This window comes from Aulonocara sp. 'chitande type north' Nkhata Bay, linkage group LG3 (genome assembly GCF_057382095.1).
Source record: "Aulonocara sp. 'chitande type north' Nkhata Bay isolate Kocher_YH1m ecotype deep benthic linkage group LG3, A_spYH_male_GT1.1, whole genome shotgun sequence".
Classification (NCBI taxonomy): Eukaryota; Metazoa; Chordata; class Actinopteri; order Cichliformes; family Cichlidae; genus Aulonocara; species Aulonocara sp. 'chitande type north' Nkhata Bay.
In genome coordinates this window covers 58,526,858-58,542,495 of record NC_141346.1, presented here as the reverse complement: position 1 = coordinate 58,542,495, position 15,638 = coordinate 58,526,858, and the positions used below count along the sequence as shown (strand labels likewise).

Genomic DNA, 15,638 nt, shown 5'->3' with positions numbered 1-15,638 from the left:
CAGCTCCTGATGAAAGGAGGAGCACTGAAAACCAGGAAATGATGTTTCTGGAACAGTCTGATGACTGAAGCTGGATGTTTGAAGTCTCAGTGAACTGCTTGTCTTTTCCCCACAGCTCCTCCCTCAGCGATGTATATGGCTATATGTTATGAACAATGTGCTGATGTCCGTATCAGGTAATCAACAAACAGCGTGACACAAATGGAGAACATTGTGTCCACTCGATAATATGCTGCTCTAAAAAGGCTCCATCCTGCAGGGAAGTCGGCCCAGCTTTACTCGCACAGCCTGCCAACTCTGTTTGAACAGAAAGGACATCTGCACAAGAAACACAGCAGCCTGTCGCTCAGCACCAACCGCCTCACTGAGCGGATCAGTCTCAGGTACGACACGCCATCACAGATGCAGGGAAACAGGAGCTGTAGGTGCAGCAGTGTTAATAATGTCATGTATGATGCTACCACTTGATTTTGAGGAAGGAGGATACTGTAAACCCAATTTTGTCTGCTTGTTCTGACCTGGATATTCTCTGTTGGCCACAGAAAGTTTACCATATCTGTAAAGATTCCTGACACTAAAGGTTGTAGGAGGTGCAGTGTAGGTAAGCAATGCCGAGTTACTCTGGTCAGTCTGTTTGTTCACGGAGAACAACTGCAGACACTTAGTCCTGCTCTCTCTGTTTCAGCAAGAAACCCATACACAGATAGTACATATCTGTGCGGGGCTGTCCCATCTGGCCTGGTTTTACTCTTGTGGTATGAGCCTCTTCAAAAGTTCATGCATCTAAAGGTTTGTACAGATATGTCGAACTTGCCACCTGAATAAATGTCTTCCTTTCTAACTCTAACCCTATTTCCACAATGCAAACCAGCCATTAGACCTGGATTACATAAAAGTAGACAGACAGCATATCAAAATCTGAAGCTGAAGAATGTAATTGATTTTTTTTAATAACATATGCATACTTTTTATTCAAGCCCAACAAGATTTTAGAGACTAAATAAAAGAAACGTTGTATAAACGCCGTCCAAAAACACCAACAGCACCTTCTCTGGGTCCAAGCTCGTGTAACTGAATGGTTACCATGTGTTTTCTGTGCTACAGGAACAGTGTTATCAGCACACAGTTCAATGCCAGCATGCACCATTAGATCACATAGCACAGATAATTGACAGTTTTTTTGTGAATGTCTCGCACATTTCATAACGATAATGTATGTACTGTGAGAACAGAGCTCTGTGTTAAGCCTGTCTGCAGTCCTAACACAGTGCTGCTTGGAGAAACACGCCTGTGCCACAACATTATGGAAAAGTGGCATCAGTCCAAAGACGTGCAGTTAGGGGATGGATGGATGGATGGATGGATGGATGGATGGAAGGATGGATCGACGGGTGGATGGATGGATGGATGGACGGGTGGATGGATGGATGGACGGCTGGATGGATGGATGGATGGATGGATGGATGGATGGAGGGATGGGTGGGTGGATGGATGGATGGACGGATGGGTGGACGGGTGGATGGATGGATGGACGGGTGGATGGATGGATGGATGGATGGATGGATGGATGGATGGATGGACGGATGGATGGATGGATGGATGGATGGATGGATGGATGTTTGGACGAACAGATGGACGGGTGGATGGATGGATGGATGTATGGATGGATGGATGGATGGATGGATGGATGGACGGGTGGATGGATGGATGGATGGATGGATGGATGGATGGGTGGGTGGATGGATGGATGGATGGATGGGTGGGTGGATGGATGGATGGATGGATGGATGGGTGGATGGCATCGGTTTATCTTTAATCTCAAGATTTAATAATCATACAAGAATTCTGTTGTGCTGTTTTTGACGGTTGTATGAACAGGTTCAGCTCAGGTTTAACAAGCATCACTTAACCATCCATGAGAATTTATTTAGTTTTTTTTGTTTTCCTTGGTGACTGTTTCACAGCAACTCGCCATCAGACTCCCAGATTCTCTTCTCAGCTGTGTGTTGGAGTGAGAGACTGTAGTAATGATAAACCACCAACCGGCCAACAGCTCAGGTTTGATATTATAGAGCTGAACGGCGCTCCTGTTCCAGTGCCAGGTAGGACCGTTTCTGCGTGTCTCTGCTGACTTCCTGAAGCTTCAAGCTTCAACTTGTTGCAACAAGCTTCCTTCTTTCCGTGCATCAGGAGATAGTGGAGCACTCAGAGTCGTGCAGGTAACCCAGCTGGACCGAGACACTGTTCTCATCACCTTGGAAAGTAAGTCCCCTCGCATATTGTGAATCCTTCAAATGTCTTTCATGCTCATTCTCAATCTGTGTACTGTTTGGACAGGAACTGTAAAGATCGTGAACCTGCAAGGACTTCCATCCAGACAGCTGCCTGCAGAAATAGTCTTTGACTTCCCCATTGAAACACTAGGTAGAAATGATGATGTGACAAACAAAGTGAATGAGAGCTGATGTGTGTCCTGAAAGCTGAGTGACACCTCCTGTTCTGTCAGTCTGCTTGCAGGATAGTGTGCTGGCGTTCTGGAAGCATGGCCTCAAAGGGAGGAGTTTCCATTCAGATGAGGTGATGAACTAGTAAATTCATCCAACGTTGGCTGAGCTCGTATCATGTGCTTATCATATTAGTTCTAAGTCATTACACATGTGAATTTTCACTTTATGTGCAGGTAACACAAGAAATTACAGATGAGAGTCGTGTGTTCAGAGTTCTGGGAACAAACAGGTATGTTAACTGTATGCTGACAAGAGCTATCAATCACTGTGAGAAACTAGTAATCCTAGTACATCAGAAGTAATCAGGATAGTATTTTTCTTGATACTATTGTTAATAGACCTCGAAGTGATTTTCAGAGTAGCATGTGGAAGTAGCATGAATACTGCTAGCATTAATGGTAGCATTAAAGCAGGAGTCACACTAGAGTGTTTGTTCTGTTGGTTACTCAGATCCAAGGATTTAGGAAATGCAGCCTATGTGTTTGCATGCAGCCCTCCAAAGAAAAACAGCCATTAAAGTTACCAACTACCGTCTACCTGACACTTTGTACAGAAAACTACTTTCCTTAGTGCTAATTTTCTTTATTCTAGTGCCAAATCACAACAATAGTCACTTCAAGACACTGTATATTGTAAGGTAAAGGCCCTGCAATTATGGTGCACAAAGGTGAAAAACTCCCTTTTAGCAGGTGAAAACCTGAACCAGGCTGGGGGAGGGGCGGGCATCTGCTGCGATTGGTTGGGGGGGTGAGAGGAGGAAGACGCGACAAAGACAATCTGGGGAAGAGAGCCAGAGAATATTCTCAACTAATGATTGAATGCAGAGAGGTGTTTAAACAGATAGTGAGTGAAAAGGGCGACTGAAGAAGAAACACTTGGTGCATCACGGGAACCCACCAGCAGCCTAGACTTAGGCTAACTAAGGGAGGATTCAGGGAAGAAAGGAAAGTTTGAAGCCTAATGTTAAAAGTAGAGAGGGTGTCTGTCTCCCAAACCCAAACTGGAAGCTGGTTCCACAGAAGTGGTGGCTGTAGCTCAGGTGGGGGAGCAGGTCACCTACTCCCCGTCTACATGCCAGATATCCTGCATGAAAGTTGCTCTTCGGTGCATCCGTCAGAGTATGAATGGGTGTGAACGGGTGAATGAGGCAAGCTTTGAGTGCTCAGAGTAGAAAACCACTATATAAGAACCGGTCCATTTACCATTTACCAAGAGGGGCCTGGAAACCGAAGGGTCTGGCTCCCATTTTACTTTTAAATACTTGGAACGAAGTGCTCTAATGGGGTGATATGGTACTATAAGGTCATTAAGATAAGACAGGGGCTGATTATTCAAAACCTTTTATGTGAGGATTTTGAATCTTTTATTCTGGATAAAACAGGGAGCCAATAAATGTTCTGTTTCTAGTCCCTGTCAGGACTCTCGCTGCAGCATGTTGCTCAGAGCAGTCTGGAATTGATTTTTGACTAAATAATTAAAACTAATAATAATATATTACTATATTATATTACTAACAAATCCAGGACACCCCTGTTGATCCAGCAGCTCTTAATGAAGTTTGTAATAAGAATCGTGGTGAGTTCATTAGAAATATTTCACTTTTCTTTTTTAAATCAGTCATTACTGGAATCATCTGAAGTGCAAAAACAGTGGGATTATATATGAGAAGGACGGACTCAAAGACTGTCGTGTATCACATATGTATTACATAGATGTCCAAAATCAATGCATCATTAATGAAACTGAAACAAAATACTGAATTTCATGTGGAAGACCAAACCTCAGCATTCAGGAAAGTCTTATACAGGAGCAAAGATAATGGACGTTACCCGGAGTTTTCCACTGTGAAACCAGGAATAACAGCTTAAAAATGTTGTTGGATTTCTGTGATCTAAATCATTGTCAGCCTGGCAGGCAAATAGCGTGGACACCAAAGTTTGTGAACGTGATAACCTGAGAACAAAGACATGTAGGATTTTAAATCGGTACTGTTAAGGTTCAAAATACTGGGGATGGAGACAAGAGAAAAATCACAATAACAACACTGGTCCGGTCGGGTTGAGTCAAACGATGATGATCACACGCGTGGGAGATGGACACTGATGCAGACAGCATCAGATCTCAAAATGGTGGAGCATTGCTCAAACTCTTATAGCCTCTGGTGCCTCCACCTTATCATAAAAGCCTAAACATTCACATGCTTTTCTCTCACACGGCGCCTAAGCTACGACCTTGGCTCCCCGTTTATCTGCTCCTGCTGAGTTGGGGCAGAAAACTCCAGCATGCTCTGTTCTCTTCTAATCAGACAAATAAGGCGATGACTTTCTGCAGCAGTATTATGCATCATAAAACAATATCATTCATCCACAATAAATCAGCAGTCTACTTTAATGCAAATCAGTTTAACTAATGCAATAGTTGTCAGCTTCTTCTAATTCAGGAGAATAATGCAAACTAAAACTACATAATAATTCACAATCTTTAATTAGGGGTATAACATGGCATAAAATAATATTATAATCTAACAGTACCATAGGTGTGTCTACTGGGAGGCTGAGGCTTGGCGCTGGTGGCTGCCAGTACTAAGTATTATTATACAACCCTTATTTAGTTGATCTTATCTTCTTTCCTTGTGTTTCAGTTAGTTTTTACTCAAACTGGGTGTAGAAGGAATCCCTGCAAAGGTTTCTTTTTCTTCTGTGTTATGTTTTATGTATTTCTCAGCTCTTTGCTTCCTTTTTTCTACTTTAAACTTGTTTGTATGCTGGTGTGTAAATGTTCACACTTATCATAAAGTTTAAAAAAGTAGTAGGCGTGGTGATGAGCAGGAACAGGAGTAAAACTCCAGTAAGTGTACCAGTACTGTACCAGTGTGTAGCATTAAAGTCAAACTACAGTGGTTGTAGTATCAGTAGAGTAGTGTTAGTACTAGAGGTGGGAGGAGTAGAAGCAGGTGGAGGCACTGGCTTTAGGTTAGTACTGCCTTTCTCTGGTTCTCGTTTACAACTCATCTCCTTCTCATTTGCTGACAATGTGCAGAGCCATCATCCTTCAGAGCACACCGACTGATGACCCGTCAGCACTGAGCAGCCTGTACATCCTGACAGGACACGAAAGCAGCTACTGAGAGAGGACACGGGGCTCATTCGACGGTGTTACCAAAGAAAAGCACAGCCTGTCTGTAACTGTGGGGTGGAAACGATGCTCTGTTTCACTGAGGCTGTGCCAGGAAACGGTTCAATGCTGGGAATGACAAATGTTAGGAAGGTATCCTGCTGACTGTCCAGCCTTCACCTGTACACAAGACACCTGTCAAGGTCCTCGCTGGGGTTATAGTTGATAAAGCTTTCTAGCTTTTCTTGTCTATTCAGCTTACCTGCTTAAATCAGACCTTTCTGTTAAAGCTAATGCAGACTCCACTGCTCCGCCCGCTCAGTGTGGACGGGAGAATAACCTGAACATGGCCTCTGGGACATCATCGTACTGATGTTATGAAGCGCGCAGTCAGGTTTTCTTCTTGATCAGACTGAGGGGCAGACTGAGTGTGTTTTGGTGCCTCAACATTCAGTCATATTCTGTAAAGCCATTTTCTGTCTGCATGCTGCACATAACCTCTTTGGACCAGAGTGCTGTGACACCTACACCTTACACCTGCAGGAGCTGCTCGGCCATAGAAAGCTGCTCTGTGAAGTGCACGGCTTTTTTGCCAGTGTTGATTTTATGGGTTTAATGTAATAACTAATTTTTCACATCATCGTCTGAGTCGTAATCCCAACGAGGAAACCTGGAATGTAAAATTTGATGGACGCTCCAGCTGAAGAGTGAAGTGTCAGACTTTTAATGGATCTTTCAAGCATTAGCGTACTTACAATGGCAGAAACAGTGCCACGTCTAAAGCATAGGAGCCATCTTCATCTCATTCTTCCCATTTCATGCAAGTTTCTTCTCATCCTCAGATGGACAGAATTTGGTTTGCTGACTTCATTCAGTCACACCATACTAGAGCATAAAAAGTGGAAATAAACTGGCCAGTAAGAAAGTGTGATGCTTGAAAGTATAGCGTAAGGACAGCAGCAGCACTGCATTTACAGCTGATATGATGACTTCAGCATCTTTAAAGAACTGTGAAGGAATTATCAGTGCTAACACAACCTTAAGCACGTGATGTGACCGTATACACTGCTTACACTTTCAGTATCCTTACTTAAAGAGAACATCTCAGAAAAAAGTACAGTTAGCAAGAAGCTTTGAGAACAAGGCAGTGTTATTGTATGCTAACCACCGTGGTGGTGTAGCTTGTCCTGATAAAAAGTGAATGTGGTCACATTATACTTGTTAACTAAAATGAAAAAATAAAATAATTCCACTACATGGGTAAAGATATTTATGATATTTATGGAAAGGATACTATAAAAGTAACACTGGCCTTTCCATGAGAGAAACTTGAAGTACAGTATGCATGTTGAGATTAATGTTTGTTTAATATGTTTTTGCTACTATGTGAAGATGTGATGTTATTAACAACACAGAATAGACAGAAATAAAGATTTTCATATCTCTTGGAGTTTTATGAAGAGTTTGTTGGGTTGTTCTTCTTTGAATGTGTGGATCGATGCTTCTGCGATTTATATCTTAATCCTTCAATTTGTAAAAAACATTTTGAATTCCGTTTGAGAAGATAAATGAAGGTTCTTGCGTTCAAGTGGAGGCTCTAGCAGACTGAGAAAGTAACTGCATAACTGGTCAAAGGAGCTTGTAAAGAAAAGCGTCTGGACTTCTTTAAGTTACTTGAAGACGTTTCACCTCTCATCCGAGAAGCTTCTTCAGTTCTAAGGTCAAATGGTGGAGAGTCCCAGATAACTGCATAACTATGTTATTCCTGCACCCATAGCAGCAAGTAAGTGAAGGCAGTGAGGAGCGCTGATGAGTTCTCAGATCACTCAGTCAGTCTCTGAGCGTCACCTTTATTGTGATCGCGCACTTTAAGCTTTCATGCCTGTATTTTTGCACAATTGTGATAATACTGTATTGAAAGAAATCTGTGCACAGACGAACATGGGGTGGCTTTGCTCAGGTAGTAGAGGAAGGTGCTTCAATCCCCGTCTGCATGCCAAATATCCCTGGGCAAGATACCAACCCAGAGTTGCTCTCCGAATGTGTGTGAACATTACACAGAAAGTGCTTACAGAGAAAAGTGCTTGCGTACACCTGAATGAGGCAAGTTCTTTAAAGTGCTTTGAGTACTATATAAGAACCAGTCCATTTACATCGCCAAAACACTCAATACTCTCTTTACGAAGTTCTCTGTAGTTTGTTTCTCCAGCACCATATTTGACCGCGGTCAAGTGAGCCCTCACTTACGACCACACAGTCAAGCCAGCCGCACCTAAAATGTTGTTGCACTATTCTTATGCATATTACGGTACGGGTGCCGACTGGCTTGGAAATGCAGTCTTTTGTGTCCTGACCAGAGATGGGCAGTAATGCGTTACTTGTAATCCGATTACTTTTTTCAAGTAACAAGTAAAGTAAGGGATTACTATTGCAAAAACGATAATTAGATTACCGTTACTTTCCCGTAGGAACGCTGCGTTACTAAAACAGTGATTTTTTTGCGAGAATGTCTCATGACAGTGACGTAAGCAAGTGCAACGTCCGTGACAACAGCTGTGTGCAGATCAACAATGGATAATATATCGAGTGCGGGAGAGAGTATGAGCGTGCAGCGTTTAAAGCGTGGAAGTACTGACCTTACTTTGAGTTTGATTCCATAAAAAGTGACAAAAACATTAGTGTCCGTTGTGCGTGGGAAGAAAACTTCTTTTTACGGCGAAAAAAACCCCTAAACTTCCAAGCAAGCACCGAGTGCGCTACGACGTAATGGGAAAGTCACAGAGAAACTCGCGGATTCTTCAACTGACCGCGGCACACCTGCACCAGGGTAAACCTCCGCCTACCCCCAGTCCTGCTTTACAGGTGAAAATAGAGCCAAAGGACCGCTAGTCTTTGATTTTATTTATTTTCTGCTGTGTTTTACTTGCATCTATTTGAAAGAGTGAGTGTAAACACAAAAAATATTTTATTTTATGTGCTGGAATGGGCAGAAAATAAGTTTAAATATTAAACAAATTTCTTCCAGTCAGAGAATGTTACATATAATTCAATTTTTGCTTGATGCATAAAGTTAAAAGATTAAAACTAATTAAACAAGTTTTAAAAAGAGAGACTTTTCCATTTGATTACATTTTATATGATGAATTATGCAGAAAAAGTAGAATTGGGCTGAAAGATCTATCGCTTTATCACCTATTCAGGTTGTAAATCGTGTTTTTTAAAAGTAACTAAGTAATTAATTACTTTTGAAAATAAGTAATCAGTAAAGTAACAGGATTACTTTTTGGGGGAAGTAATCAGTAATTAGTTACTGATTACTTTTTTCAAGTAACTTGACCAACTCTGGTCCTGACACTATTGTACTTCACAATCCACTCCCAGTTTTGGTTCATCTCCACTTTTCCACTTTTTCCACTCCACCCTGTGATCCACAGCCCAAATTACTGTACGATTCAGAGAAAATTAACAGTAAAATTTACCCAATTTACTGTACTGTACTCTATATTTTCTCATATTTGAGCTCAGATTACAGGAAAACTGTAAGAGGTGACACTGATATCTCACTAGATTCTGACTCTGGGTGACCCCCACACACCCAAGATTACTGTACGGTTTCTGAGATTGCTTTGTTAACCCTCTCAAGGCAGGCATTGCAGATATGCAACAGTTAAAAGCTAACAACCTGATCACCCCACATACATATTTCATGAGTTTTTTACTCAGAAGTACCACTGCAGGTATTCTTTTGTGCATTAGCAACAAAAACTTAATTTGAGCCTGAGAGGGTTAAGCATGAGTATGACAAAGGCTAAGAAAATATACTGCCTACAATAATATCAAATTTAAACAACAAATTACAAAATTGCCACACCTGCTGTTATTGCCAGGTGTTCGATAGAGCATTATTTAGTCATAAAAAATACATATCACTGAAATATCATCAGTAAAAGAAACACTCTGTCATGGTCCTGGGTCAGTGACCCAGTGCTTTTAGTTATCATTTTCTAGTTTATTATGATGATGATGATTATTATTATTGTTTGAGTTCTATGTGTGATATTCGGTCTGCCTTTGAGTCTGTGTCTCTGTCTGTCTATGGTGTCACCCCATCTGTTTGTGAAGCTGTCTGTTTAGATCTGTGTCTTGTTTGGTTCCCCGTGTCTGAGTTTCCTGTTTTATTGTGAAGGTCTCTGTCTGATGTGAGTATGTTCAGTTTACATTTCCCCTGTCCCATCAGCTCTGATTTCTCCCAGCTGTGTTGCCCTCCTGTCTCTCATCCCCTGATTACTGGTGTGTGTGTATTTAAGCCCTGTGTGTTCTCCTGCATGTTGCCGGTTCGTCTGTATTACTCAGTGTATCCACCGTGCCTTCTCCTTGCGTTTCATCGTCATTCTCCTCTGCTCGTTTTCAATCAGGATTGTGCTCTGTAGTTTAGTTGTTTCCCAGTTTAGTTTAGTTCGAGCCCCGTTTGCTGTTTGTCCACATTCTTTTTGTGTTCAATAAATCACCTTCACTTCTCCACGACTGCCTGTGATTGGATCCTCATTTATTCCGCACGGCTCGCCTCGGCAGCCGTGACACACTCACTATGTAAGACATGTTAGCAAATTCAGTTAATAAATAATGTATCAAATCTATACAGATGTTTGAAGGTATATTGCAAAGCATGTTTGTTTCTTATGGCTTACAAATGTGTTTGCCTTTAACATAATTTACATTTCATTTATACAGTTTCACAGACGAAACAAAATAGGTTTCCTGAACTGTTCTTCGTGGCCTAATTTTGAATCCTTCTGAGGGGGATGCATTATCCATGAAGGTGGGCAATTTGTTCGTCGATCTCTGACCCTCGCTGACTCTGACGCCTCCTAATTCTGCTTCCAGCCTCGCTGATTAATTTGTTGTCACTGATGCTGTCACCAGTTGTACACAACATCTGTTTGTCCACCAGTCTAATCTGTAATTCAGGTGAACCCAGAATTACCTGCATCTTTGTAATGTTTCAGAAAATATACACTATATGTTGATGGGCTTTGTCCCACTTTTCTTTCCTTTATAAGTAAGAATCTCTGTGGTTTTAATGACAATTCATATACAGATTGTGGAGGACATTTTATTCAACACTCAAAAAAGTTCCTCACCAGCAGACTGTAGTACAATTTCAGCCCACCGTTAATAAACCCATCCAATGCAGCGTTATCAGAGAAATTATGCAAGTGTTATGTTTGTATGTACTGGTAATCTATTTATCATTTATCATGATTCCTGCTCTGATGATTACTTTCTTCTCCTTCTGTAATTTTAACAGATAAAGGATGTTGAACATTAAGCTCCAAACAGGATGAATGAGGAAGACCACAGAGGAGAATCGTGGATGTAGTGAAAGAATATATGCAGATGGTTTTTTTCATGGTGGAGGAGCAACTTCTGATACCATCTTAAAGAAAAAACACATAAAATTGAAGAGTAAAAATAATGACAACAATATGTCTAAATTTTTTATTAATTCTTTAGAGCAAATGCAGTCTTGTCATGGTCAGAGTTGCCCACTCATATTTAACTAATTCAAATACAATTACTCCATTTAAATGCTTATGTTCTAATAAAATGCATTGTTTAATACTTCTGCCATGACAACCCAAATAAATCAATGAGAGGGAAACGGGAAGATTAGTCATCAGGCAAGGTTTACTGTTCATTTACCATGCCTTGATAACAGTAAGCTTAACAAAAGAAAAATGTTGGCGACGAGAACCGGTGTTCTGTCAAAACATCCTACCGTAGCGTAAATTTATAGTCTTGTCTATCAATCCGTGCTAACTTATCAGAATATGCTACCTTACGTGGTTAATGGCTCCGTTGTATAGGTAGCGTGTTCAGATGACCCAATCACACTATTAAAACATGCTTCCTGCTGGGATTTATATAGGTAGGATGTTCAGATGACCCAATCACACTATTAAAACATGCTTCCTGCTGGGATTTATATAGGTAGCATGTTCAGATGACCCAATCACACTATTAAAACATGCTTCCTGCTGGGATTTATATAGGTAGCGTGTTCAGATGACCCAATCACACTATTAAAACATGCTTCCTGCTGGGATTTATATAGGTAGCATGTTCAGATGACCCAATCACACTATTAAAACATGCTTCCTGCTGGGATTTATATAGGTAGGGTGTTCAGATGACCCAATCACACTATTAAAACATGCTTCCTGCTGGGATTTATATAGGTAGCGTGTTCAGATGACCCAATCACACTATTAAAACATGCTTCCTGCTGGGATTTATATAGGTAGCATGTTCAGATGACCCAATCACACTATTAAAACATGCTTCCTGCTGGGATTTATATAGGTAGCATGTTCAGATGGCCAAATCACACTATTAAAACATGCTTCCTGCTGGGATTTATATAGGTAGCATGTTCAGATGACCCAATCACACTATTAAAACATGCTTCCTGCTGGGATTTATATAGGTAGCATGTTCAGATGACCCAATCACACTATTAAAACATGCTTCCTGCTGGGATTTATATAGGTAGGGTGTTCAGATGACCCAATCACACTATTAAAACATGCTTCCTGCTGGGATTTATATAGGTAGCGTGTTCAGATGACCCAATCACACTATTAAAACATGCTTCCTGCTGGGATTTATATAGGTAGGGTGTTCAGATGACCCAATCACACTATTAAAACATGCTTCCTGCTGGGATTTATATAGGTAGCGTGTTCAGATGACCCAATCACACTATTAAAACATGATTCCTGCTGGGATTTATATAGGTAGCGTGTTCAGATGGCCCAATCACACTATTAAAACATGATTCCTGCTGGGATTTATATAGGTAGGGTGTTCAGATGACCCAATCACACTATTAAAACATGCTTCCTGCTTGGATTTATATAGGTAGCATGTTCAGATGGCCCAATCACACTATTAAAACATGCTTCCTGCTTGGATTTATATAGGTAGCATGTTCAGATGACCCAATCACACTATTAAAACATGCTTCCTGCTTGGATTTATATAGGTAGCATGTTCAGATGGCCCAATCACACTATTAAAACATGCTTCCTGCTTGGATTTATATAGGTAGCATGTTCAGATGACCCAATCACACTATTAAAACATGCTTCCTGCTTGGATTTATATAGGTAGCATGTTCAGATGACCCAATCACACTATTAAAACATGCTTCCTGCTGGGATTTATATAGGTAGGGTGTTCAGATGACCCAATCACACTATTAAAACATGCTTCCTGCTTGGATTTATATAGGTAGCATGTTCAGATGGCCCAATCACACTATTAAAACATGCTTCCTGCTGGGATTTATATAGGTAGGGTGTTCAGATGACCCAATCACACTATTAAAACATGCTTCCTGCTGGGATTTATATAGGTAGCATGTTCAGATGACCCAATCACACTATTAAAACATGCTTCCTGCTGGGATTTATATAGGTAGCATGTTCAGATGGCCAAATCACACTATACATAACATAAGTGGTGGCTCGTCCAGGATCTTTGGACATTTTAGTGGAGACTGAATGTCAGTTTGTTTTGCTTTTAAGTGGGTGAGTGATGGTGTTCGGTGTAATTGAGCAAACTCCCTTTAGTGTGTTTCAGCTGGGTGACTGTGCTGCCCTTCCATCGAAGCACTTGTTTGTTGTTTTGCTTTATTGTTTTAGTTTGTGTTTGGTGGCTATCCTGGGTGGGGGTACGCTTCAGAGTTTGGTAGGAGACTATATCTCTGGTCTGCTGCCTGCTCTCGAGTTCGCGTTTAAAGTTGCCTCGAGCCTGGTACACCACTGAAGACTAGGGTAGGGAAAGTAAGGGATTTGTTGTTTTTAGTGTACTTTTGGTTTTGTGTTGTAGCAGGTCAGGTAATCATTTTGGGTTTGACTGTTGTGCTCTTTTGTGTTGGTCACATGTTACTTTTTGTGTGTTCAGTGTGGCAACTTCAGATCCTCATGTAGGGGCATCCATGCTTAAAGATGCCAACTTGCTTCAGAGGAACTTTTAATTTGTTTAGGGGTCCTAGAGGAACCCTTTTAAGGGAGGAGGTGTTACGTCCCTCTGCAGCTTCTAATCGTCTCAGTGTTTTCAGCTGGTGCTAATTGGCCACACCTAGTCAGGTGTGGATAAAAGCATACCTGAGGCAAGCTTCCCGGCAGTGCACTAGTCTTTGCCTTGGTGGCACCAGCCATTTTAGCCAACCTGGTTTTCCATTTTAGGATGAAACCTCTTCTCACCCACACTCTGCTATTCATCTCTGTTTTTATGTTGCGGCTTTTGAGCCGGGTCGTAACACTGAAGATTACAAAGATCAACATTAAGACCAGTCTGTGCATTCAAAGCAGTGACAGAAAAGAGTGTGGGGCATTAACCCCCACTCACTGAAATGGCATCCAAGATGCCTTCATAACTTTAAGAAAAGGAAAGAAAAAAGGCAATAAAATGCAACGGCCTTTAAATTTGGTTTTATTTGTAGAGTAAATGTAATAGCGTACATGTTAAATAAACATTTAATTCCCACGAAACATACTAATGATATGGCAGACATCGAAACAGGTAAAAGAAACAATCATATTTATTCATTTTCATTCATTTAAAATACCCTTTACAAAGTATATATATAGAAACATAATCCAACATATGTGGAAAAAAAACAAAAAAAACTGACACCCTGCTTTAAACGCACATATATAAAAGTTACTCTTTTAATAATTTCTACTTTGTTGTCCTGATGACGCAGTCGTTCACCTGCATGTGGTGCAATCCAATTAGGCTGTCAGTAGTACTTCAGGTCTCCCAGCCCTTTGCCAGACAGGAGGAGACACCAACCCCCAGGTAACTCAAACAAAGATGTATTAATATAACATAAAACAGAGCTTTGACCTTGCAAGGTTAATATGTGTGCACGCCATATAAACATTGGAAGGTGTGATGGAAAAATGAATACATTTAATAAAGAAACGATATTGAACAATAAATGGAATATTTTAAAGTAGTGACTGTAAATTAAACTAAAGTGAATCAACGGGTGGTGAGGTGTGGAGCTTACCATGTGTGGCATGCCATCACACATGGCAACTGTCATGACCAACTCAGCGTGGAAACCTGAGATGAACCTAAAAAGTAGAAAACTCAGGGTTTTTTTTTTAAAATAATTCTACTTTTTGTTGGCAGTCGCTGTCCTGATGACGCAGTCGTTCACCTGTGGGGGAGAAAACAAAACAAAATTGTCAAAAATGTTAAAGTTACAGTGAAACTTCAAATCCTTGTACAATTCAGTGGTATTTATACTGTAAACTTAATCCCTATGCTGTAAACTGACATGTAACTCTAGGAATCACTCATTTCAGCCACCTTTGCCACCATTTTCCACATTAATTAGAAGAAGAAATGAAATAAATGAATCGATTAGCTCAAAGAAATTCCACTGCAGACGAGTGTTTTGGTGGTTAAACTGCAAAGCAAGCCACGCACATGGTGCAGGCCACTTCTGTGGGCTCTATCAGGGATTTATGTGACTAGTCGACTAATTGTCACTAGTCTGTATCAGACTTACCAGTCGTTCAATCTAATTGTTAACATTTTAATTGATGCCCAATGCTGGTACATCATTGTGTTCTAAATGTTAGGCAGCGATCTACCACCAGATGGTGCACTGTTGTTGAGAAACGCCATAAATCTATTAATCTACCCTGATCTTCTTGTTAACACTGAGATCGCAGATACACGCAGAGGAACTTAGTTTCCTGAGAGGTGGAAAACCTCTCCTTTAGGAGAGCAGTTAAGTCAATGGGGGAGGGGCTCAGAGTAGAGTCACTACTCCTTCACATCAAAAGGTGACAGCCACCTTGGCCAGGAGGCTGTTCCAGCTGGGCACGTCCTACCAGTAGGAGGCCCCAGCATCCTTGGTCATGCTAGCCAGTTTACATCTATCAGCTGTGGTCAGGAGTAGTCCTTCCTGCTGCCCCCACAACCTGACTAGAA

The 15,638-nt window shown here is 41.1% G+C and overlaps 1 protein-coding gene across 1 annotated transcript; it reads left to right on the top strand.

Annotated features, from left to right (window-relative positions):
- The first annotated feature begins 1,771 nt into the window (after positions 1–1,771).
- LOC147336310 (mitogen-activated protein kinase kinase kinase kinase 2-like) lies at positions 1,772–5,948 on the top strand. The gene is made up of 6 exons (XM_086285343.1): positions 1,772–2,102; positions 2,191–2,262; positions 2,338–2,424; positions 2,507–2,577; positions 2,681–2,736; positions 5,547–5,948. Exons 1-6 carry the CDS (start codon positions 1,916–1,918, stop codon positions 5,632–5,634), a joined length of 561 nt encoding a protein of 186 aa, XP_086141469.1. The 5' UTR covers positions 1,772–1,915; the 3' UTR covers positions 5,635–5,948.
- The last annotated feature ends 9,690 nt before the right edge of the window (positions 5,949–15,638 follow it).